The 26,356-nt window shown below is 37.9% G+C and overlaps 1 protein-coding gene across 5 annotated transcripts in view; it reads right to left on the reverse strand.

Moving 5' to 3' along the window:
* The window catches only part of Rasal2 (RAS protein activator like 2), a 284,303-nt gene that overhangs the window by 23,203 nt on the left and 234,744 nt on the right, over positions 1–26,356 (reverse strand). For 3 of the 5 annotated variants that reach the window (XM_005363926.3, XM_026787569.1, XM_026787570.1), the window contains 9 exons: positions 21,345–21,498; positions 19,877–19,975; positions 17,822–18,376; positions 16,303–16,447; positions 8,749–8,893; positions 7,868–8,104; positions 4,785–4,986; positions 2,236–2,435; positions 453–1,314 (listed from right to left, as the gene is read on the reverse strand). In XM_005363926.3, the coding sequence (XP_005363983.1) occupies positions 453–1,314; positions 2,236–2,435; positions 4,785–4,986; positions 7,868–8,104; positions 8,749–8,893; positions 16,303–16,447; positions 17,822–18,376; positions 19,877–19,975; positions 21,345–21,498 (2,599 nt within the window). The remainder of the gene's footprint in view (positions 1–452; positions 1,315–2,235; positions 2,436–4,784; positions 4,987–7,867; positions 8,105–8,748; positions 8,894–16,302; positions 16,448–17,821; positions 18,377–19,876; positions 19,976–21,344; positions 21,499–26,356) is intronic. The other 2 variants (XM_013352533.2, XM_005363927.3) reach the window with 1 other exon arrangement.

Raw genomic sequence — 26,356 nt, forward strand, 5'->3', positions numbered from 1 at the left:
TTGGGGGATGAAGTGAAGTACATTTATATTAAATTGTAGCTCAGAAAGCAAAACTTTATTCTGGAAGTTTAAGGAAAAATTAAGAAGGTTCAATTTCCATATTCCCTAAATATAGTTGATTTGACTGGAGATCTCCTATATAACTGTGTAATTATTTGCCCAATGCCACAGTACTGCTCTAAGCATACCCTGAAGAAGCAGCTCTGTTCCTCGTGGAAAAGAAATGCCTCTTGGGTGTTTGTTAGTCTCCTAAGGGTAACAAGTCAAGTCCTGTTCTGCTTTTACCTAGTCAGAACCTTCCAAATCTTTCCATTTCTTTCTTCTGTTTAAAAGTTACAGAAACATTCTTAAGTGGAAACCTTGTTTCCAATTTGATTTCTGGACACTTATATATAAAGAAACAAAGCAGTTGTCCATCCAAGCAGAAGCCAAAGCCATGTAGCATACTCTACCTGCTGTGTCTGTTGTCTCTGGATTGCTCTCACTTTGGGAACGGGGCTCTCTCTGGAGGAAGACGACTGCTGCCTGGATCGGCTTCCATTCTGCACAGGTTCAGCCACTAGGGCTGCAGATGCCACTGACATGCTCCCTGTGCTACGTAAGGAAGCACTGTGTGGAAGGGATGGAGGAGCTTTGGCTCGGGCACCTAACCCAGCCTGGTCCATTTTTCGGATTTGGGACTGCCCAGTACTATTTTGTCGAGGCAGAGCAAGAGGTATGTGTCTGTCTGGTACAGTGTGCCGCCTGGAGAAGTCTTCACTGTGCGAACTTCTTTTGGTGAAATCTTCCATGCTGCTATTGCTGGGTCCACTGAGTTTGAAGTCTTCACTATTGCTTTGGCTTCTAGAACTGGCAGTGCTTAGGTTCTCCAAACTAGAATCTACAGAGGCCTTTGGCATTGCTGGAACTGGGTTGTTGAGGTGATAGACAGGGTTCTGGAATGACAAGGGCTGGAGACTTCCTGGCTGGTTCAGGGCTGGGTGCAGGGGTCTTCTCACTTGAGGTGCACTCTGGGGAGTGCTCTGGGCTTCCCGAAGTTGTTTGATGCTAGCCACCTGTGTTATAGAAAGTTGGCTTCCTGCGAGGCGCATAGGTACATCAAGCATGACAGACGCATGCTCCGCCTGAGCAGCATGAGTGTCCTGGAGGTCCATGAGGGAGATGCTCCGGCCATTAGGAAGGCTGTTTTCCTTTTCATCCTTTTCAGAGTAAGTCATGCTCTGGGAGGAGGCTTGCTGAACCAACAATAATGTTTTCCCTCTGAAATAGCTGTCTGTGTTCTCCTGGCTTGGAGATTTTAGTTTATGCAAATCACTGTGGAAAAGGAATGGCCCCTTAATTACTCTTGAGGCAAATTCAACATAATTAATAGTTCTTCAGTTTGGGCATGAGACTCTTTTGAAGTTTCACAGGCCCAATAGGGAAGTTACATTTCTTTAGAAACTCAGATTTCATCATTCATCACTACAATCCTTAGAATAAAATCTAGCATTACTAGTTTTCTCCCAAAGGTTGAAATAATATTCCTCCCACCTCAGTTTTTAATGAGTTAGAATACTCTCTCAAATATCCTAATTCATACTTAGTTCTGTCGTAACCTTCAGAGAATATCTGTTCCTTGCTAAAGGCATAAATCATTCCAATTCAGAACACAAAGTTGAGGGCTCAACATTTTGTACACCTATTCAGCAGGCATAGACAACTCTAAAGTGGTTTTAACTGAGGGTCTAGGGCAGTGGTTCTTAACTTATAGGTCTTAAACACGTTGGAGGTTGCTTATCAGATCTCCTGCGTATTAGGCAATTACATTCCAACTCATAACAGTATCAAAATTAGTTATAAAGTAGCAAGAAAATTATCTTACAATTGGGGGTCACCACAACACTAGGAACTGAATTAAAGGGTTGCAGCATTAGGAAAGTTGAGAACCACTGGTCTAGGGAGTAGTAGATTACATGAAAACATCAATTTTATAATAGCCCTTCATCTTCCATGAAACATGACAGACAGATCTTTGTATATATTTATACTATAAAATGTTACAGTATCATCCTGGAAAATAAGTAATACTGGCTGTTGTGCATTGTGACAAACAACTGGATTTATCTCAGATGATTTTTTTTAAGTTGCTCATAGCTTATAAGTTGCAAACTTAAAAAAATAAGGTAAGTACGTTTCTGTCAAATTTAAATATTATCTGTTTGAGGAGCAGCATTCAAATCCTCTCTTTCATACCTGTCAGTGGGGTCTTCAAATATTTTCTGCAGCCCAGAGGAGAGGCTTCCACTGACATTTGGACTGGAGCTATGCTCAGCAAAGCGTCTCAGCTGCTGTTGTATTGGTGTAGGATTAGTCAGAGACTTGGTAATATCAGCAAGAACACGAGGGAGAGGCCCCAGTTTTGCCACAGTTGCCTGTAGGAAGGAATTTTCACCCTAATTGGACAATAAGCATTGTGACATCCACAACATATTGTTTTGGGGACAATGATGCCCATTGATGGAAGGATGTAGGTTGGAGGGAGGGTAGGTATTGTACATGGGAGTGGCAAGTTCATAATGCATTGTTATGGAGCAGCAGAACCATGGCGTCGAGATGAATGGAGGAGGCGGAACAAGGTGCAGTAGACATTGAGGAAAGAAAGGAAATAGAAATTAGGATTATGCAAATAAAAATTAAAAGTCATGCTCAAAACAAACAAACAAACAAACTATTGCCATTCCAACTAAAATATGCATGCAAAGCACACTAAGTCTTTGAGTGACTACCAGACCAAGATGGAGAGGGAAAGGGAAGAACCAAACACCTTTTAACCAAAGGAACTTTGGGATCAGATGACTGCCAGCGTGATGAAACTTCTGAAGGAAAAGGATTATGTGAGGAAAGCAATGCATGCCAACATACAGGAAGGTGCTGCACTCAGGGACCCAGAGAACTGCAGGATGTGCAGTTAGTTTACAGTACAATCCACTATTCCAGTAAATCTTGGAAACCTTGACTCACTGTCAACTGAGTCTTTTGTTAAAAACCAAACCAAACCAAAATAGTAAAATCAGAGGGCTTTCTCTCCTCTGAGATGTGTCTAGATATACTCCTGGTTTCCATGACTAAAGACTAAAAATGAAGAAGTGTGTTCACATAGAAAAACCTGTTAAAAAAAAGACTTTGATCATGAATAAACTAGACCTATTTCATGAAATAATTGTATGTGTATCTTACTGATGTAGCTATCTAAAAACACCTTTTTTAAAAAAATATTTATTTATTTATTATGTATACAACATTCTGCCTCGATGTATGCCCGCACGCCAGAGCAGGGCGCCAGATCTCAGTACAGATGGTTGCTGGGAATTGAACTCAGGACCTCTGGAAGAGCAGCCAGTACTCTTAACCTCTGAGCCATCTCTCCAGCCCAAAAAACACCTTTTAAAATAATTGTTTTATCTTATCTTCATCATTTTTTTCCCCTAATGGCATTCTTATCCCCATGGGTTCTCATGGAATCCCTCAATCACTATGCAGTTTAGGATAAGCAGCCATGGATACCTTTAGATCATTATCTTCTCAATGATCAGTGTGTCTGGCCATCAAACCCAGGTCCTTGTTCATGCCAGGCAGGTACTCTATCATTGTATTATACTGTGTGCTTTCCTTGCTGACATTCAAACCTAAGGTCCTCTCATGCCAGGCAGGTGCTCTAACACTTAGCTGCATGCTCCAGCTAACTGGAACTCTTCCACTCTGCTAGGGCAGGTATGAATGTCATCTGAAGAATGCTTTTACTTGCTCAACAATGCTAAGCTAAGAGTCACATAAGAAGAATTTACTTTCTACATAACTTCAACTGAGTATCCACATAGCATTTCTTAAAGTAAAGAAGTAGTTCTTGAGGATAAAGAATGGTTTATGGTTTTATAAACATTTTAAGTACCATAACTATATTTTTTCTAGAAAGTAAAATTTACTAAGAAGTTTATTCTTATACATTAGATAACACTTTATAGATAAGAAAATTTAAGAAAAATAAATCCTTATAGGAAAAATAACATTGACTACTGAACTATTTTATACTATAGAATCTATTCCTCTTTGTAAAATCCAGAATGAAGAAAATGATTGGTACGTTTTACACTTAGTTGTTAAAATGAAATAAAGTTCCTTTGTCATAGGAAAATGATTATTTTTGTGTTCTTAATTCACATTGGTAGATAAAGAAAACATCGTATTTTCAGATCCTATGTGATTCTTACTGCTGAAAATTATATCCAACCCTGACTTACACAATGGGAAGAACAATTTCTCCATGGTGAAATTAACTTGAATATGATGAACAATATTTTTTAAACTTGTACTTTAAAAAGATCGTCTTTAGAAATTACCAGAAGTTTCTTTTACATAAAGACGCATATACTAATATCTGATAATAGTTTCTAGGCAAGTTGTCATATATATATAAATTTACAGAAATATTGTCTTTAGAAATTACCAGATGAAGTTTCTTCTTATACATGGATGCATATAGTAATATCTGAAAATAGTTTCTAAGCAAGTTGTCATATATATAAATTTACAGAATATTTGATTAGTTCAGGTAATTATTTAAACATATATTAATGATTCCATGGCTCTCCAAGAATTTTGGTGTACATCACCTACTTAATGATGGTGTCTAGAACAAAAGGCTGCTGTCACCAGCAGAAAGGCTGTTTGCTGTCATCATGATGATCTCGAATCTGGACACTAAGGTTCTGTATCTCCCATTTCCCACCACTCCCCGACTTTACCTTATCAAGCTGGGAAACCACTTCCCACAGTAAGGAATGCAAAACTGACAGCTCTCTGCCCAGATCAATGTAACCATCAAAGCCTGGGGTGTTTGAGATGGTGTCTGGATTAGAGATCTCCAAAAGGAACCGCTTCATTCCACCCCATTCATGTTCTAAAAAATCATTCATGAATGCCATGTATTCCTCTTTGTTACCAAACCTGAGTTAGGTGAGAAAATAAGAAAGAACGTTAAGTCAAGAAAAGATATGTTAACATTTTGAGTTGACTTACAAAGAGGTATCATGTCTTTTATTTTGTGATGATAAAGATTTTAAGTTGTAACTGCTAAAATATTCTTTCTTAATATTTCTTTAACCCATGTTGAAAAACTCAAAAGTAAAGACAAAAATTCCCGTTTTGGTCTTCAAAATTTTCACATAATATAATCCTTAGTTATCTACCAAGTGCCCATCAATACAATCTCCAATTTTGCTATTATTTTTTTATTTCTAGTTTCCAAATATATTTCATAGTAGTCTCTTTCTTACCCATGGTTCATATTGAAAGACCTCTAATGGATGCCTGAAACTGCAGGTATCATTGAACTCCCTATATTTTGCCCTATAATGCACTCTTAAAACAAAACCAAAAAAAAAAAAAAAAAAAAAAAAAAAAAAAAAAAAAAAGAAAAAGAAAAAACCCAACCCAAATTTAAAAGGACTTTATAGTTTCTCTTCATCACATCCAAATTGCCAGCATGACAATTTCTACTTGGGTGGGGACTATTAATGAGTAATATAAGGTTATTTGAATACAAGCATTATGATATGTCATTAGTTAATCTGAAAACCAAGAGCCTATTAATGTAGGTGGTATACACTGCATAGATACAGAGAACAAATGGATGGTTGAGGTAGTCAGACATCAGGAGATATCTCCTATTCACAATGGTTTGAATGCTGCATTAAATATTTTTGAACCACAGTTGATCTCAGGTAACTAAAACCACGAACTGCAGTCCTTACACAAGAGGAGACTGTATGGGAGGAGACTTTTTCTAAGTCTCTGTTCATGTTCTTTATTTCATCAAAGAAGAAATTTCCGCCCATCTATATTCTTACTTTAAGTCTATAAAACCTGCCCCAACATAACCTACAAATAATTTTATTAGAAGTAACTCAAATATGGGCAAATTTTTCTGTGTTAGCTATAAGGTCCAATTCAAAAAAATTCTATTAGAGGGCTGGAGAGATGGTTCAACAATTAAGAGCACTAGTTGCTCTTCCAGAGGACCTGGATTCTATTCCCAGCACTTACATGGTGGCTTGTAACTGTCTCTAACTCCAGTTTTAGAGAATCCGATGCCCTCTTCTGGCCTCTATAGGCACCGCACATGCATGTAGTACATAGGCTTACACATAAGCAAAACACCCATACACATAAAATTAAATTTAAAAAAATTTACAAAATAATATATGAGAAGACAGTCTGCTTCAACAGCAGTTTTTCTTCCATACATTGTTGGTAGAAGCTTGTCTGTCTCAATATTAAATATATCTGTGATCACTTTAGCAGTCTGAATTCTTTCCTGGTCCTTCCTCTCTACCCCTCTCTTTTGGAGAAGTCTCACTGGCTGGCTGGCCTAAACTAGATTGGCCTTGGACTTAAGAAGATCCACCTGCTTCTACCTCCTGAGTGCAGGGATTGAAGGTGTGAGCCACTGTTCTTGGCTTCCTAACTTCCTTTGGAAAATAAATTTAAGCCTACAGAAAGTTAAAAGAATATATAACAAACATCCATATGCTTTTCATCTATATCAACCAACTGTTCAACTTTTTTTTTTGTTTGCCAGGTTTGCTTTCATTCTCTACAGATATATATCCTTTTGTTAAAATCTAGAATTATTTTAAATTAAATTACAGATACTACCTCTACATACTTTAGAGTCCATTGTTTCCAGAATAAGGAGTATCTTATATAAATCAATGCCATTTTCACATTAAAGATTTTAAAACATTATTCATGATTCATCTCATATAATTAGATTGTTTTTTTGCCAAATAATAAAAATTATTTTGATAATTATATGTGTATGTATGTGATTGTGAGTGTGGGTGCCCCTTGATGGCATAGGTGATGGATTCCCTGGTTAGAACCAAACTTGGGTCCAATGAAGTAGTTGTAAGTGATCATAACCGCTGAGCTGTCTTTCCAGTACCCAAATAGCTAAAAAAAAACCTTTACATTAGTTTATTTTGTATGTGTGGGATGGTGGTGTTTGCACATCATGGTGCACATGTGGAGGTCAGAGGTCAACATGTTGACGCTGTTTTTTTCTGTCTACCATGTGGGTTTGGGGTATTAAACTCAAGTTGTCAGGTTTGACAGATGGTGTCCTTACCTGATGAATCATCTTGATGGACCCCCAAATAATTTTTACAGATTGTTTTCCTAACTTATAATACCAATAAATTTCAAGTATTATACATAAGCAAAACACCCATACACATAAAATTAAATTAAAAAAAAATTTACAAAATAATATATGAGAAGACAGTCTGCTTCAATGGTGGTTTTTCTGCATTTGGTTTCTTTTGATTGTCTACAATGCCCTTCCATCTTCTGCATTTTTCTTAATACCACCTGTTAGAAGTGGCTACCCTATTTGCAACAGATGATGTAACCGCAGTATTTGCCTGTTTTCATGACACTTCTGTTTTTGACGGATGCTTGGGATTGAGCCTGGACCTAGTGCATGCGATGTAAGAATACCACTGGCCTTTTCCCAGCACTCTCATTCCTATACTGGTTTCACATTGCTAAAATAATGCGTATGTTATCATTTGTCATTCTATCTTTAATTAGTACTTTAATTTAGTTATCACCACTTACACATTATTGGATATCCTTTACAAACATTTTTAGCTATTACTAAATGTTTGTACCAGCGTTATTTAATATTTGTTTCCGTTTTAAAATTTTTATTGACAATGTAATAAAAATCTAGTAGGAGTGGGAATGCGGCTCTCAGCCTCATCTAAAAACTCATGTGTTTCTTTAAAGCCAGGTGTTTTTAAAGGGTTAGGGTAGTTTCACCTACTTGGCAAAGTTGGCCAGGTTCTGAATGACCTTGGCAATAAGAGTTAGAGTTCGAGATGTGCGGTCATCAGGATACTCCTGCATCAGGCTGAAAAGACTGGGAGACATAATGGCTGGGCAAAGGAAACGGAGAAACAGTGAGGCACTGATGAGCCGCTCACTGATGTCTTGTTTGCCCCGGTTCAGGCACTGCTGCTTCCATGATGCAAACACTTCTTTCAACTCACGAGGGAAGACACTACAAAAGGGGGAAAATATACAAAAAAACCCCCAAAACCTCTAAATATAAAGTGTCATAACCTATGAAAGTGACCCCTCTGACCCAGGATGCCCCTGTTCTACAACTGAGCTAGGAGGAGGACCTACTAGACACTCAGAGATGGGAGTCAGTCTGATTCATAGCTGACAGGAGGTGGAATAGTCAGAGAAGGCCAAGTGGAGATTAGAAACTGAAAGTAACAAGTTTTGGATTAGTACAAATTTAGTTTAGCAGAGTGGAAAAACAGCTTGAGGCTCCTTACTAAACAACCTGGTTTAACATAGCTTACCATAATATCCCTAAAGGCTGTTCATGAAAAATCTTCCCAAACTCACCACTTGTTTGCGGCAGAGCAAAAGATCAAAATTTATGAACACATCTGCTCTGTACTAGCAAATATTAAAAAAATAATAAATAATAAAACAAAACAACCCCACCGCCACCTCCAACCTCTACTTGTAGGTATTAGAAAGTACAGCTCTATCAGCTGGGAAGGGTTATTTAGAGAGGAGTTCAGAAGTCCTGCTCACAATGAAGAGTTAGAGTTTAGACAGGCCTAAGGGAGGGAAATCTTGCAATTTCCTTCAAGTCATATGGAAAAGGTGTCAAGGACACAAGCTCACCAGTATGAATTGATGATCTTGCAGAAAGCCAACTCACAGCACATTTTCAGGTTGCTCTGATGGTCTATCAGCTCACTAGATGAGCACTTGCTGGGATCCACTTCACAGTTCTCATCTGATTCATACAAGGCTTTGATGAACTCCCCTAACCAAAGAGAAAAGGTGACAAGTACTATAACTAAACTAAGCTTTCCTAAATAGAACAAGAAACTCTGAGCAAGGAGGAACCATGAAGTGTACTCCTCCCATGCATTACATTTATTCTCTTTATCCTGGAAGCAGAATAGAATCAATCACCAGCATCATCATTATTTAAAAAAAATAGCCATGATTTGATTTAAAAATATAGTATCTTTTATTGGAAACCCAAAATATATTTAATTATCAAGAACTTTTACAGAGTTCCTCCAACTAGTGTAAGTAATCTCATTATTCCAGAGGGGGAAAAATAACTCCCAAGTCTGACTGAACAGATAACCAACTAAAGTTTTAGGAGTAATGTTGGTGTCAAACACAGGCACAAACAAGGCTCTTCAGCGCTACTGCTAGCACTGGGGACAGTAATTTAACCTTCCACACAAAACTGCAGCATTTCTCTTTACATATACTTTATATGCTTTTCCATAGACACTGGTTTATAATCACTGGCCGGATAGCATATTCTTAGGAATCATTGGATATCTACAAGGATATGCTTACTATTCTTTGGAATCACTTATCTGTTTACCTCTGTAAGGTATGCTACTTCAGTGTCTTCTGACGGTCCATGTTTATACTTTTGTGCATATGAATCTCAATTATGTTCAAATTCATTACCCCCTCCCTTGTATCACTCTCAAAAAAGCAGGATAGGAGCTTAGTAAGGTTTTATAGGAGATGGAAGCATAGTTTGCTTACAGGTCCCTCTTCATTAAAGAGTGGACCTTTTAAAAATCTTTCTCAATTTGTGGATGTGACTTGAGGTTCAAGTTAGTCATAAGAGGGTTTTGAAGAACAGTAATTTCTTAAAAAAAATAACAGGGACAAAATGAAACATTTTTTGTCAAAATAATTATAACTGAGGTAAAGGAAAGCTTTTAAAAATAGCTATTACAGGGGATGGGAAACCTATTTAGAAGAAACATTCTTGGGGAACAGGAAGCAAAGTGGTACATACACATGCACCATGCACACACGCATGCATGCAAGCGCATGTGCACACGTACAAACAGATTATGAACATGTTCTATTATATTAAAAGAGTGCTATGGTAACATCCTGGATTCCTCACTTAACTAAGGGGCCTTGAAACATTACTTAATTAGACTGAGCTCTGTCTGTTTTATTTAGGTATCAGACCTGTCTTTTAGAGTTGTAGTAAGGAGAAAAAGAGAAAGAAAAAAAATCCTTTAGATTGCATTATTATGTACAAAACATGCTACTTTAAAATAGTTTTTAATTAAGTAAAATCATCAAATTGGTAACAATCGCCACAAGTGTTCATTTCATGTTTCATTCAATCTGTTTCATTTGAAAGGCACATAGCTGTAAAACTTAAAACTATCAGCATCGAATAATTCAGTATAACTGGCTACAATGTAAATCTGTAACATTCTGCTATGAGTGTTCACTTAGGTCATGCCTATTCTAAGGAAATATTAATAATATAAGCAAAAACTATTTTTCTTTCATTCTTCAAGTAAACAATCCAATAAATTACTCAGGGTCCAGACAAAAATTGTACCAGCACTAAAGGGCCTAAAGATTTTCCTGATAATGATATCATAAAAAAATTTATTAAAAACCAAAAATTTGGGCCAGGCGGTGGTGGTGCATGCCTTTAATCCCAGCACTTGGGAGGCAGAGGCAGGTGAATCTCTGCGAGTTCAAGGCCAGCCTGGTCTACAAAAGCTAGTATCAGGACAGGCTCCAAAGCCACAGAGAAACCCTGTCTCAAAAAGAAACAAAAAAAAAAAACCCAAACCAAACCAACAACAATAACAAAAAAAAACCCCAAAAACTGTCTTCATTTTTGGAATTATAATGCATGTCTGAAAATGTGTAGTATGCTAAAATTAAGATGAAGCTTAATAGGTTTGTACCTAAAAAGGTACTTACTTGAAAATTATTTGAGTTTGCTCCTTTGCCTTGGGGGGGGGGGAGCTAAAAGGGGCAATCACTGAGTTTAAATATTTAGTGTGTATTCAAAATGTTCTATCATGTTTTCTTCTTTGAATTGTAAGAAAGCATTGTATTTGTCTTGTTTGTATGAATATAAACACAGGTGAAGAGATGAGCATGACTTTACACATGGAGGCCCAGGAGTGTCAGATCCGGGGAGCTGGAGGCACAGCTGTTTGCAGATTCCCAGCTTGTTATGTGGGTACTGTATCCAAACGCTGGACTTCATGATTATGCAGCAAACAAGCTTTCTTAACTGCTTAGCCATATTTCCACCCCCTTCTTTGAGAACATTTTTTTAATTAAAAAAATTTTAGATTTGTTTTATGTGTATGTGTCTGTATGTGTACCACCGAAGTGTCTGGTGTCAGCAGAGATCAGAAGATGGTATCAAATTCACTGCAACTGGATTTATGAATGGTTGTCAGTCACTATGTGGGTGTTGGGAACTCAACCTGGGTTCTCTGCAAGAGCAGTTAAGTGCTCTTAATCATCTAGCCATCTTTCCAACTCCCCACCTCCCATCTTTTTAGTAAAGGTCTCATGAACTCCAGACTAACTGCAAACTCAAAAGTAGTCCTGCCTTTACCTTAAGACTGATGAAAATGCAAGCATGTGCCACCATGCTCAGTTCTATTACATGTTTTCTATGTTAATTGCTAAATGGTTACTATCATCAACATTTCATGTGAGGTTTGTTTAACAGGTGTTGACATATTACTGCTGACAGGCATTTGCCTCTAACACCAGCCTGGAAATTATGCCTTCTAAGAGACTTATGTTTCACAGATGCTATTTCTTCTTTGTCACAAGACAGCAACAAGAAATTGACTTTAATCAGACAGGTAAAGGGAGCAAACAGATGGAAGACTTAAGTCTAAATAGAACAGAGCTTTTTTTTTTTCTCAGTAGAGAGTAATGCTTTTATTAAAATCAAGACAGGCTAAGAACCTGGCTGATACTGTACATTATGATGGCAACTTTCTTTGAGGATGGGTGGGCTATACTCATGGCCTTATGTGTGTCAGGAAAGTACTCTACCAATGAACGACATAAACAGCACTTCTTTTTTTCTTTTTGCTTAAAGTGTATTAATACAACAAAACTTCAGTAGGAAGAAGAGTCTAGTCTCAGAACTGAGAATCTTATGAGTTAATTGTTTTCATGCTCTGGGAAGCTGCAGCCATTTTCTTTATCCTAACCCATGTTCTTAGGTCACAGAAATGTTAACCAGAGATCTTTGTGAGGTTATCTAAATTGTTTCCCATGCTCAATGAATTAATTTTCATGCCTACTGAGCTAATCATATATTTAATTATTCACTATTTTATCAAAGGACTTGGTAATCATTTGTCATTTTGGAGCTTTAATTCAGAAATCCATTTAAGCAAACAGATCTTTAGAATATGAATATTTTCACCTTCATGTTCACAGAATGGAGAACACTGTTAAAGATGCTTTATTGTTGTCTTTTATAGGACAACACAGATTGAGTCTCCCTCTGTCTGTAATAACCGGAGGGGATGTTGCCTGCTGTAAGCCCCTTGTGACCACTCTGCCTGTCTTAAAGGGTACTGGACAACTCCTTCAGCAATATGTGTATCAATCTGTGCCAGCACGTTCATTGTGCATGACTTCCTAAGTGTGAACTGCCCCTTCCTGAGAAGAGAGCAGCATTTGGAAGCGCTGAATCTCAGATGTAGTGACAGAGTCTAGCTGAGGGTTTTTGTTGTTGTTTTAACTAAATTTTGATGCTGTTAGGAGCAAATGAGAAGTCCGTGTGTAGGGGCAGGAAGACCCTCTTTCATTTTGAGTGGTTCTTTCTGCTTGACATTGGGAGAGCTGGACAGATGAGAGGAAGTTTTGCTGCCCTAGGTCACTGGTGTAAACTTGACTTTGTCAAGGGAAGGGACTGAACCTGCACCCAGTAACACTTGTAAGATGCCTGTGATCGCCTCTGGGCTTGTGAGTGTGGCTGAGAAGTGTAATTGAGTGTCATCCCTTTAAGTCTGGGCAAAAGTTGGCTCCTGTCACTGTTGCTGCGTGTCCTCTATTAAACACGTATCCAGCAAAAGCACATCTGCAAGGGGCACTGTGAGTTTGTGGCCCTGGCCTGGCCTCCATTGTCATTGTCCCGGAATCTAAGATTGACAGTTTAAAAGTTTGTATTATTTTCTTCTTTCTTGTTTCCCCTGTCTTCATCTTTGTATTTAAGTGGTCCTTATCATCTCAATACAGTGTTTCAAAGTGTGAGGATTCTTATTTGTTAACTGATATCTGCGTTAGTACACAATACAGGAACAGGTCAAGAATCCCGTTCTCTGGCCTCAGCTTGAACTATAACGACGCTGGGTAAATATCTTTCATAGAAATAATTGAAAATCACGAAGGCCTTGTGGCCTGTTATAATGAGAAGGGCACACACCTGGGGGCGTGGAGAGTACTTCCTTTTCTCACTGGGAAATCTCAAGCACAAGAGCTAAAAGCTTCCATCCGTCCTCACATACCTCCACGGCACAGAATATTTCTGAGCTCTAATTGGCCCCTAATAGCATCAAAATTTAGTTAAAAGAAATGACAAAAAAAAAAAAAAAAACAAAACCAAAAAAAAAACACCACCCAGAGTCTGTCCCTACATTTCAGAACTAAAGCAAATACTAACACAAAATGTATAACCATACTTAAGTGCCTATGTAAATGAGATTAATAGCATCTTTCCTGTGTCAATGAAAATCAACTGTTTTCTCATAATTCTTATTAGATCTTATATTAAAGCAATTGAGTAGATTTGAAGATAAACAGCAGTGAAAAAAAAACAACTCTTGTTTAGAGTAGAAATTGTCACTACTATTCTGCTTCCTGTAAACACAGCCCCAGTTTTCAACCAGTTACTACTTTTTACCCCTTTTAATTCCTTTCCTCTTTTTTTCCCTCCTTAATTCCTTTTTTTAAAGACAGGTTTCTTTGTGTAGCCCTAGCTATCCTGAAACTCACTTTGTAGACCACGATGTCATCAAGCTCACAGATCTGCCTGCCTCTGCCTTGTGAGTGCTGGGATTGAAGGCGTGTGCCACCATCGCCCAGCTCCTTTTCTCTTGATACAACAGTCTGAAGAATCACAAGTAATATTTAAACTGTGAAATAATTTGACAACTATTTTTCTTACCATCTAATTTTTTTTTTTTTTTTGTTAAAGGTAGCATTGGGCTAGCAAGATGGTTCTGTGAGCAAAGATGCTTTCTACAATGCCTGATGATTTAAATTGGATCCCTGGCACCCACATGGTGGAAGGAGATAACCAACTACAAGTTGTGTTTGTTCTCTGTCTCTTTCTGTCTGTTGTCTCTCTCTCTCTCTCACACACACACACATACACACAAATAAATAACACAAACAAACAAACAAAAAACAGTAGTCTTGGGTATTGAATCTAGGGTATCACGAATGCTTAAAAATGGGCAGTTAAGTGCTCTTAATCACCTAGCCATCTCTCCAACTCCACTGAGCTGCATCTTCAGCTTCTGACCCTCCTTGTCCTCAACATCTAACCAGTTTGTTACTTTTAAAGATTCTTTATTTCTGACTGGACCTAGAAGTAGACACTCTCAGCAAAGACAGCCTACATCTCTTGGCAATCTGTTCCTGTAGCATTTCTTTGGCTTCTTTCATTATCGGGCCAAAAGTTTGGCATATTTGAAGCCTCCTCCTCCTTTTTCTTAGTGTGTTGTTTCTTTAGAGCACTTGCAGGACTTGTGACGTTACAAGATGCTGAATCTTGGGGGCTTCTCACTTTCCTTGCTTATGAGCTTTCTTGACAACATATTGGTGGCCATCATCTTTAGAGAGTTGAAAAGTTTGCAGATTGTGCTAGTTCTTTTGGGCTCTAAACAGTAACAAAGCTGAGAACACTCAGCTTGGCATCCACAATGCATCCAAATCCAGATTTGCTCTTCCTCTCTCCAGTTATCCTTGGTTTATCACAAGAAAGCCCCTTACTCATCAGATGTGGGTCAAAATACTCTGCTTCAAGGGAAAACCTTGTTCATTGTTCTTACAATTGATTCAGACCACATAACCCTTCCACTCTTCACCCAGAGCATCAGTAAGAATGCCTGTGTCCATGTGCTTCTCATTCACCCAATCAGTTTTGGACATATTCAACTTCATCCTGATGGAGATGACCACCTAGGAGGTACTATGAAAAACAGCGCTTCTCTGACTCCTTTACTCTCTTTTGTATTGGTATTTGAGGCTTCATTTCCATGGTTTTCTTTTTTGCATTTTTCCCTCTGATCATTTTCCTTGTTTTTTATCTCCCTTTTTCATGAGATGTGTTTTTGGCTCGATCCTTTTTGTTTTGGTAATTTCTTAGCTTCATTTAACTCCTCTACATAAGTCAGCCCCCGAGTTCTCACATCTGTCTAGACATATGCTCTAATTTGCTTTTTTCACCTAAACTCCCCCCCCCCCAAATTTCTATCAGAACTTCAAGTCAACACATATAAGGTAACATATAATTTCCCCCTTTAAGGCCTACTACTTCCATGATTTCTGTTGTTTCTTCTAAGAATGTTATCAAGGGGCTGGAGAGATGACTCTACACTTAAGAGCCTGTACTGCTCTTGTAGAGGACCTGAGTTTGATTCCCACATTCACATCTGGCAAGCAATAACTGTTTGTTAACTCAAGCTCCATGAGTACCTGCACTCAAGTGTTCATACCCATGAAAAGACATACATGATTAAAAATAAAATACCCCAAAGAAACTCACTATCCTTAGTCACTTAGAAAGTCTACAAATTCTCTATAATATTTAATCAATCTTTCCTACAAACTGAACAAATTGCCAAGTCAGTTCAACTTCTAACTAGTAACTAATTTTTAACCAATCAGGTGAGTGGCTTAGTCACCAACAACTAATGATTAGGCAAAAATTAGTTACTAGTTAGAGACCTTAAAACAGAAGCGTAGAACTGTAGGAACTATCAAATATTTCTTTATGATGAGAATTTTGAAAGCATAATAAATGGCAGGTTAGTTCTTTTAGGACTGAAGTAATGCAGCCATATCACAGTATGAACACCCAGTACTTTTGGAAAATTAGACACCTAAGTTCTAGTAGTGAAATCCATCAGTACTATTATATATCCTGGAGTCAGAAATGCAGAGGTTTGGGGTGGCTATATAGGCTGAAGGGTTTTCTATTTTCATATATGTTATAATGAACGTGTGTGGTTACTCTACTGGTAAGTACTGCAGAGACAGTTAATGGTTGAAGTCTAAATCACTCAAGTCAGATGAACATATACAGTTTGAGTTTAACTTCTTTGACTTAGGAGGTAGAAGAAGTTAAAACTGAAAGGGAAAGAGGATAAATATCTTCCTCTTCCATACCCAGTGCATCATGAAGGTACTGTTGTCCCACCAACTTGAGGTATTCTTCAATGGATTTAGTGGCAATGGTGTTTTCTCTGAAGATCAAGACATCATGTTCTCCACAACGATCCACCTCAGACATCACCAAGTCAGTCAGAAAATCCTGGCAGAATAATGTTCAGTCAGAAAGAAAGCAACTGAATAAGAACCATACATTAAAAGAGACTACCGAAATAGCAGAAATGCTGGGAACTCTGCTATAAATGAAGGCAACAAATTCCTTTGAAAGGGAAAAGGCAGTCAGGATAAAAATCTTATGTATCGTCAGCTCTAAATTTGGTTTCTGAATTCCTACAGAGATTTTCTAATGCGCTTTTGAAAAAGACCATAATTCTAAATGCACCTCCAAGTTGCTCTGTGTTTTGACCATCGCCAAGCCCTAGTCTCTCTGCTCCAGCCCCTGCATGCTGCTTTAGTTGCTTTTTTATGTCCATTAGTCTGCACAGCCCATCCACATACAAGGTTCTCTACTTACCACAATAATCTTTTCTAATGCTGCTCTCAGTTCTGTCCTCACCTCCACTCCCATTATTACAAAAGTAATTTCTGGAAACCGTTAGATCTCAGCTCACATACTGCTTCCTCCATGAAGCCCTCCTGGATCAATATTACCCTAGAGCCTTGCTTGTCAATTCCCCTTGCTCCACACCTCCACAATATTATTTATCTTTTTACCCTCTTCACTTCTTACTATAATCAAATATCCACTTTTGTATTACTTGATACAATTTCTCCAGAAAACCGAAAGACTAAAGATAATGTTTATTTTGCCCAACACATCCAGTGAAGACACACTTTCATCACCTAACAGTTACTGGCACATGTTAGATGTTATTTCAGCTTCCCAGTTTTCATTTCCATGTAGATGAAAGATTGTGACGAAACAGCTGCCAACTAACTGTACAGCACCCCTGTGTTTCCATTTCAGATAAAAATGTTAACTCCATGAAGACTTATACTCAGCACATTTTTTTTTGATTATCTCCTTCGGTACCACTGACATACAGTTAGCAGTTAATCTTAAAATACAACATTTAGTACTTCAGAAAAACTTCAGCTAGGCATGATGTTGCACACTTGTAACACCTTTAATTCTGGGATTTGGGAGGCTGAGGCAGGAGGATATCAAGTTTGAAGCTATAATGGGCAATATGGTGAGACCATGTTTCAAAAAAGAAAACAACAACAACAACAGAATTCATGTCGTGGGGTACGAGAGCAACTGTGGCCTTGGTATCTACCCTCACAAAAATAAACTAGAAGTAAGTATTTGCTAGCCCTCCCTTTTACTTTACTTTACAAATCTCCATATCTTACAGACCTGCTAATAGACTTCCTTTACTCAACCTTAATTTCCTTTTTCTTTTCTGAAAACATTCTAAACTGGATTTTCACAATATCTCCCAGTATCCACAGCTTCATTTCCTTGTACATAGTTAAGGAAGGACTTTCAGGTAATACACCTGTTTCAGCTTACCTTGGCTCTGCCAGTACTCTGAAGAATGTGTACTAAGGCACAAGCCAGCTCCTCTTTATTCCTCACACTAATTACTGGCTCAAGAACAGAACACAGCATGGTGTAGTTGCTGGTGATGAATTCTGCAAATTCTTTGTATTGCTCCATAGGCAGAATGGTGATAGTTTGGAAACGTGACTTAATCCGAATGGAAGGTCCTCCTGTCTTTCCTTTGTTGGGTGTGGGTGTACTTACTGGGTACCACTTTTCTACAAACTGGCGACCAGTCACACTGGCAGTGGGGATATTGACAAGCCCTACATAATTATTCTTGTCCTTTTTTTTCTTTTTTTCCACATCCTTATAAATGTGAACTGTGATGCTATGAAGAGGTGGAAGGCTATAGAATTCAAAATGTTCACCCCAGAAAATATTGTCTGCTTTGGTCTTGCTGGTTGTACGAGCAAATAGGGTATCATCAAGGCACAGTTCGCAGAAATATTTTTTTTTAGGGGCAAGGTCCTTGGCTTCAATGATCCATAAACGGAGAACATTTTCAGCTCGTCGACAATTGTCCTATAAAGAGACAGCAAATTTGAGATCTGACAAACCAGAAAGAGAATGTTTTCTTCCTCAAGTAATGCTGTTTATTAATGTTCTTCTACTAAGAACAGTCAACATAGTAAAAAGAATTGCTATCTCATTGTTTTGAACCAAAGAACGCTAAAGAAGAATCCTGTGCAAGTTCAGTGGGTAGATACACCTGCTGCCAAGCCCAGTGACCTGAATTTGATCCCAGAACACATACTGTTGAAGGAAAAGAATCAACCCTGCAAATTGTCCTCTGACTTCCACACATGTTGACGTTGACACACACACACACACACACACACACACACACACACACATAAATAAATGTAATTAAAAAAATATATATATTTTTTAAATCTTACAAAGCTGGGCAGTGGTGATGCAAGCCTTTAGCCCAGCATTCAGGAGGCAGAAGGATGCTGAGTTTGAGCCCAGCCTGGTCTACAGAGTTCCAGGACAGCCAGGGCTACACCAGAAACTGTCTTGAAAACAAAACAAATCTTATGGAACCACATATTTTTTGGATTAAAAAGTATAATCATGAACAGCAATTTAGACTAATTCCTAAAAATAAAAAGGTAAGTTGCTAATATAACTTTTTATTATGTATTAACTTCTGGCTGGGCTGGGTATGTTACTTAGCTTTTTGAGCCTCTATTCCCACTAGTAAAATGACAACAATACTGTCTTCAGTAAGATAATTTTCAGTGTAAAATGTCCTAACATGTATACAGGTTTTTCAAACTGTCAAACTCTAAGCCAGATGTGGTAGCAATTGTCTATAATCCCAGCCTTGCAAGGGCTGGGGCAAAAGGGTTGCAAGTTTAAGGCCAGCCTTGGTTACATAGTAAGATATGTCTCAACAACAACATTTTACTAAGATATATAAAATTAAGATATTACATTTGTCTTCTATCAACTTGATGCTTACAAAACAGTACATTTTTTTTAAAAAAAAACTTAAATGAATTTGTTCTTGCAATTTCATACACGTGTAATGTTCATTCTGATTATCATAACCCCGCCTTCTTTAATCTCCTTCCCACCCTCATGACTCCCTTTCTTACACATCATAGCCCCTTCCCACCTTTCTGAGACTCACTGAGTTTAATCAAGAACATCTGTGTGACAATGGGTTCAGAACCATCCATTAGAGTCTGATGGACTCCTCTGGTGAGCACTTACCTGAAAACTGTAACTGCTCCTCCCCTGAAATTGGCAAGTATCCAATAGTTCAGCAAGGAGGGTAGGGCCCTGACCCTCCCAGTCCATGACTGACTGACTGACAGACCCAGAGAGGTGTGGTCTGCAGCCACAGCAGCCATGAGATGAGGAGTACCTTGGCTGTGTACTTCTCTGCCCTTCTCTTATCTTCCCGTATTTATATTCTTTCTGCCCCCTCTTCTCAGATGATCCATGAGTCTTAGAGGGGGTGGTATACATGTCCTATTTGTGACACATTTTGACACTGAGAGCCACCATTACCTTATTTGGCTGAACTGTCCTTCGAAGGTTTTCCATCCACTTGTCTCTCTCTGAGGCAGAGTTACAGCTAAAGCATTTACTTCCACTTAAGTAGGTGACCTTCAACACAAAGATTAGAGGTGTGGATGTAAGACTATGTGTGTGGTGGGGAATCTATCTTCTAATGTCTAAAGTTTAAGAATTAGGCCATGTTATGAAACCCAACTCCTACTATAATATAATATTATATATTAATTTTGTCATATCTTTACTTAAATTCTCTAAGTCGCATCAATACTTATTTCCAACTATGAGAAAAAAAAGCTCATTTACAATTTGGCCCATGGTGCAGAGAAACAAAAAATTTAAAAAGTTTAAGGCCATATCTAAAATAACCTATAAATGAATATGCTCATTTGAGCTAATAAAAATAACTAAAAAGGGAATGTTTGTAAGATCATTTAATTTCATAAAACGGCTTAATTACAATGCTACTGAAGGCTACTAAATGAAGTTGAAAGGCATCAGTACAAAGGAATCACTCTTTGGAATCCATTTCTCCTCCAGGAGGTAATTAACCCATTGATTTCCAGTCATTTATAACATCTGACATAATGTACTATGTCAATAGTAGAAGCTACTGAACTGAGCTTTGCAAATAAGGAAAAGTTAAAGGGATTTTAAACAAATAATAATAATAATAATAATAATAATAAGCACATATAAATGACCTACTCCAAGCTACAGTCTGCTCACTTACACTCTTGGGTCATAATACAGTGAACCAGATCAGGTGGTGTGTTGTGTCTGAAAAGGCAGTTCCTAGCTCCAGAAGGTTAGTGAGGCCCTGACATGTGGCTGAGAAAGGCAGTTACTGGTCTAGAAACATGCAGGAGATACAAAAACAAACAAGGGATGGTCCTAGGTCAAGAACTGATCATGTTATAGTTATAAAACTGTAATTTTGGTGGGTTTTCTCCAAACTCTTCTAATTTTTTTTTTTTATTTTTTTTTTTTAGACAGGGTTTTTCTGTGGTTTTGGAGCCTGTCCTGGAACTAGCTCTTGTAGAACAGGCTGATCTCGAACTCACAAAGATCCGCCTGCCTCTGCCTCCCGAGTGCTGGGATTAAAGGCGTGCGCCACCACCGCCCGGCCTCTTCTAAAATTGGAATTAAATAACAGTATATGACATCAATATTAAAAAATAACACATTAGTTTGAGAAACTATTGTAATCTTGTAACCTATTCTGACAATGTACTAAGTGCTTAAGTTTTTAAAGCAGACAAAGGCAAAGGTATGAGATAATAATTCATAACTTCAATTACAAATATAATTCTATTGACAGATTTTCAACTCTTCCCTTATAAGTAGAAAAATTTCAGGAACTGAAAACTAGTTAAGACATTAAATCAGAAACACAACAGTCAAACAGTCAAATTATTGTCAACTATTTTCCCTTCTTTCTGAAATTCTTTTTCCTTTTTACCTCAAAGCAGAAGTCTTGTCCAAGGATGCTACTATGGAGTGGTTTCACTGACACTGGCTCCCCTCTACCAAGATCCAGACATTCCACTGCACTGCATGGGCTCAGCAGGGACTCATGGGAACGAGACTCTTTCAGTTTAGGCAGACCACGAGCCCTAAAAGTAGAGAATACTTGAGGCAGTGTTGCATTAAGGAAAAGAGACCAAAAAAAAAAAAAAAAGTACAGAAGTGTAATGGGAAAAATAAAAGGAACAAATAAATATCGTACAATAACAACAGTATTAACAGCCACATTCATGGGTAAACATAACTATGCATATATGAACACACTCATGAACACACCTTTTCAAAAACAGAATAATCTCACAAATCTCAAAGGACCTCTAAGTTCCTATACAGATGTTATTTTCAGTCTCATTTCTGTATTGGAAAATGGAGAAATACACACTATTCAGAATTCTTTATTACTTTTTATGCAAAAGTACTGAGTACTGTCAAAAGACATTCTTTCTTATTTTATTTGACGATACACATCATTTATCTTCTTGTATCACTGACAATGGCTGAATCCTCGTTTGTTGCTTTGTGCTCTGGGAGATCTACTCCCAGCCCAGCACACACAGTGAGCAAGAGAAAGCAGCCAGGGGAGTGAGAGGGACAGCGGAAAGACAAGCTTTCAGCACAGGAACGTCTTTCAAACCACCTCATCTCCATCTCAATGTGGAGCTCCCTTCGGGCAAACTTTGACTTCGGTACAGGCTTCACAGTATAATAAGAATAGAATGCCTTGAGGAAACTTCCCACCACACTTAAAAAAAAAAAAAAAAAAAAAAGGAGAAAAAAAAGCCAAACTCCCCAGAGAACAGTTGACACTGTTAGGCAGGTGTCTTGGCTGATTCTATTTTCCTGGTTGTTTAAAAAGGAAGGGTGGGTATCCTAGATCTTGTTACTACAGGAGCCTTCCTATCATAAAAATTAATGAAGTCAAACATGATGAAAAACAATTTTCCTAAATCCAAAAATGTACGGTCACAGTTTTAGTCAATAATTATCACACTTATTGATTGAGACACCCCTATGGTTCAAGTAGGACTTAATAATAAGTCTATGAAGAAATGTCTGTGTAAAGACATTTGTTTTGGTAAAGTATTAAATAAGCAGCTTTATTCATTTGCTAGGAACAAGGATAACACTGAGATGAGCTGTAGCACTTACTGCCAGAAGAGCAGTTAGCTAAATGATTAAGAAATAGGAAACTGAAAGCTAGCACTAAATTCACTACCTTCTGTCTCCACTCCACTTGATCAAACCCCATAAATAGGAAACATCTTAAGCAATAAGAATATTTTAGTCTGTTGTTTTAACAAAAACAAAACAGTAATGACTAAAGTTTAGGCTGGAAAAAAACCCTGTCTTCTGATAGCTTTTTTTTTTTTAAAGCAAAAAGGGCAACATAGTAGTTCCCACTAATAATGCAAAGTGTACTAAAGGGACAAAAGCCACCAAATATAGTGTCATAAAAACACAACAAAGCAGGACTTGTATTCATTTCCCTTTGTTCTGGATAAGGAACCATTTTTGAAGTTATATGGTACAAATACAGCACAATTATAAGTAGCTAAATGCTATCTTTTAAAACATTATGACAATTTCTCATAACAGCCTTTCTGAATATGATGAATCAGAAACCAGATGGATAAACAGGACACCATCATCTTTGTTAAACAAACAGAAAATAATGATTTTAGCTCTCTTTTCCAGGAGGAATTGCTGGAGGAAAAAGCCTCTTTGGCTCTAGGATGATCAAGAGATATGTAAAACAGGTGCTATGACAAAGTGTCTTTTGTTTTTTATAATCTCCAAAAAATTAAAATATAAGCTAATTTTATTTAAAACAAAATAAATGTCTACCTACACGAAGCAATTGTACAGCCCCCTGGCAGTGCAACCCCAAACCATAGCGGTGCCACATGTCCGGGTGCAGCAAGTCACTTTCTGGACTACACCTCAGAAAACAACTCTCTGTGTAGAAGACAGGAGCCAGCTGAGGATGATGTCCCTTCTGCCTTCAGTTACTGATGCCACTGATGCCATCTGTGCACAAATGCCTCTCAGGTGTTATTCAAGTCTTCAACAGAAGCAGGACAGAAACAAAAACAATCGAACAAGTCCTCACCATCCAAGCCCGGCAGTGCAGGTAACATCCCGCTATTTCTCTAGGCTGCATCTAGCCCCTCAGGTAATACAAACAAAGTTCCAGGGCTCAAGGCTGGGCCTGTTGCCATGGAGCTACACCTTTAAGGAGATTAGAGCTGGAAAGCAGCAGAGAGAAGCTGCAGCTGGCAAGACTCAGGGAGCTTGCTCTGCAAACAAGGCAAAGGTGACTGTTTTCAAACAGAAGGGGGGGGGAGTGAGGGCTCATTCCCATCAGTAAATTCTCAGTCAAAAGCTGGCTAATAAAGGCATCTCTGGGGGTGGGGAATGGATTACTAAAAACTACTCAGGAATAGATCTAGGAAGCTTTAGCTTGTTACATGTGATTGCCAGCTACCCTCTCACTAGATGGTGGTAGTCCCTCTATGGCTTTTTGCAAGTACAATCTCTCACTTGTTTCCTTTGCAGTGCCCACCCTAGTTAAAAGTCTCTTTTTGCATGATTTATCTGGTTTAACTTTAAAGAAAGTTAAATGAAATAATTTTTTCCCCAATATTCTGCAGTGTAGTCCACCTTCCAATAGCTGCTATAAAAGCCCATTCTAATCATCTAATAATTTGGATTACTTAAAATGCTTACTGAAATTTCAATAATTAATACCTAGTTCAGAATCTCCTATAGTTCAAAATGAGGATACAACACCATGAATCGATAGCCAAAGTCTATCATATTCAACATTACTGCTGAATAAATAAGCAGGTTCTTCCTGTATCAAGAAGACAGTGTCTCTGAGAAGTAACTCCCACAGAAGCATGACTACAGTAAACAAAAGATCAAACAGCCTGGGGATGGCTAGGGCAAGAGTGGGGGAAGGAGGCATTATCCGTCCAAACATTTCAATTATGACATCAGAAACCCTAGGTCACCGTACCTTCACAAGAACTGATTTTTCACAGGTCTTCTAACTAGACTTTTAGAGTCTGGTGCCATCAGTTTACTCCTCTAATGAACAGAATGGGTATTTATTGGTAGTATAATGAGTTTAAAGCTTTTCCAAGGGGAGCCTGACAAGGGTCTTCATCACGATAATGTGCATTCCTTGACTCCTGGCCTGGCTCTTCTGACCACCACTACTGCAAACACCACATAGGAATGATGCAGGCTTCCAATGTGACTGTTCCTTAATTTAACTGGGAAATTGCTTCTTAGAGGTCGATTTTACATTAATTAAGGAACACCATACTCTACATTTCTATTTTAAGGTTAGCAGAGTCTTGATTTCTTTGTCAACTTATGGACTGTGAAGGAAAGGGTTAGGATGTGTTAAAAATCTAATTGCCAATGAAGATGATTTGCTGCTTCTGACTGATTTAGGACATAAACTACAGGAGGGGCTTTCAGTTACCACAGTAAATGTCTGTTTATTGCTTCAGCCTTCATCACTACTTAAAGTCAGTCTTAAAAGAGAAAAGTGAATGGCTGGGGATGGGGATGCACTGATGCAAAAGGAAAAGAGTAAAAGAATTCTGATTAGTGCAATTTGAAATAAACATAGCTGGATTTTCTCATCCCACACATGTGATTTTTTAAAAGTTTCCCCTACATCTCCAATAATGCTTGGGTTGGCTAGCTCAATCTGCCACATGTTTACAGATTCTGTTCCAAATTTAGGAACTGGGAAACTTTTCATTAAAAACGCTTATTGCCACACAAAATCCTGGACTCAGTGCAGGTGAGTTTCTGCTTGGTTGGCAGTTATGAGTCTGAACTGTGTCACTGAGTTCTTGAAGGGATCTGTGCCAGTAGTTGAGCACTGCAGGACACTCGAGTTTAACCAACACGCATTTTAAGATATTTATTCTGAAATGTATCAAGTAGTAATTAATAAACTTGGGTGTCTCAATACTCTCATCACATTTTAAACTGAGATCTCATCTCACAACAAGAAAAGAATCCCCCCTGTTCTCTGGATTTTACTGTTTTATAATAAGATACTTTCTGAACATTTTCAAGTGATTCTATCTACTGAAAAACATGCAACTCTTTTGTATTGTAATTTAATTGTCCCTCACAGGCTGTGTGTGTGTGTGTGTGTGTGTGTGTGTGTGTATCTATATAATCACTCACTAGTGTTCTATTGTGTACTCAAAACCCACTTTCTGAGAACCCTGATAGTTAGCTACACTGGCCTCCTTGCTGTAGGTGAAACCACTTTCTATTGCTTATACTACTGATTTTTATGTTAGCCACATAGATGTGCTTATAGAAGCAAAGTACATAACCCAGATTTTCCTTCTTCCTGCTCAGTCTCCAGGCAGGATAGTCTAATGAGTCCAGATGATACAGATAAAGCAGGGTATCTGCAGCCTGAATCATCCCCTAAAATAAAAACCTCATGGCTCACTATCCCACAAAAAAGTCAAACATATAGCTACTTTAACATGTATATATGTACACATTCAAGGAAGGGGGCATAGAAAGAGACTATAAAAACCAAAGTGAATTTCTGAGAAGTAAAAAATTCCACTGTCTCTAATATATATAGAGACGTTTTATAATACAATTTTCTTATTCCTTCAATTGCAAATGAATTAAAACCTACTAATACCAATAAAACAAATATAAACACAGGTATATTGAATTTAGCAAATATATCAAAATGAACCAAATTATACCCAGAACCCAACTCAACTAATAGACCAGTTGAAGGGTAGAAATACTAAAATTCCTTTAAAAAATATTTTTATTTATTTTTTTCTTTTTTTTAAATTTATTTATTTATTAAGGATTTCTGCCTCCTCCCCGCCACCGCCTCCCATTTCCCTCCCCCTCCCCCGATCAAGTCCCCCTCCCTCATCA

Source organism: Microtus ochrogaster (assembly GCF_000317375.1).
Source record: "Microtus ochrogaster isolate Prairie Vole_2 chromosome 6 unlocalized genomic scaffold, MicOch1.0 chr6_random_2, whole genome shotgun sequence".
Classification (NCBI taxonomy): domain Eukaryota; kingdom Metazoa; phylum Chordata; class Mammalia; order Rodentia; family Cricetidae; genus Microtus; species Microtus ochrogaster.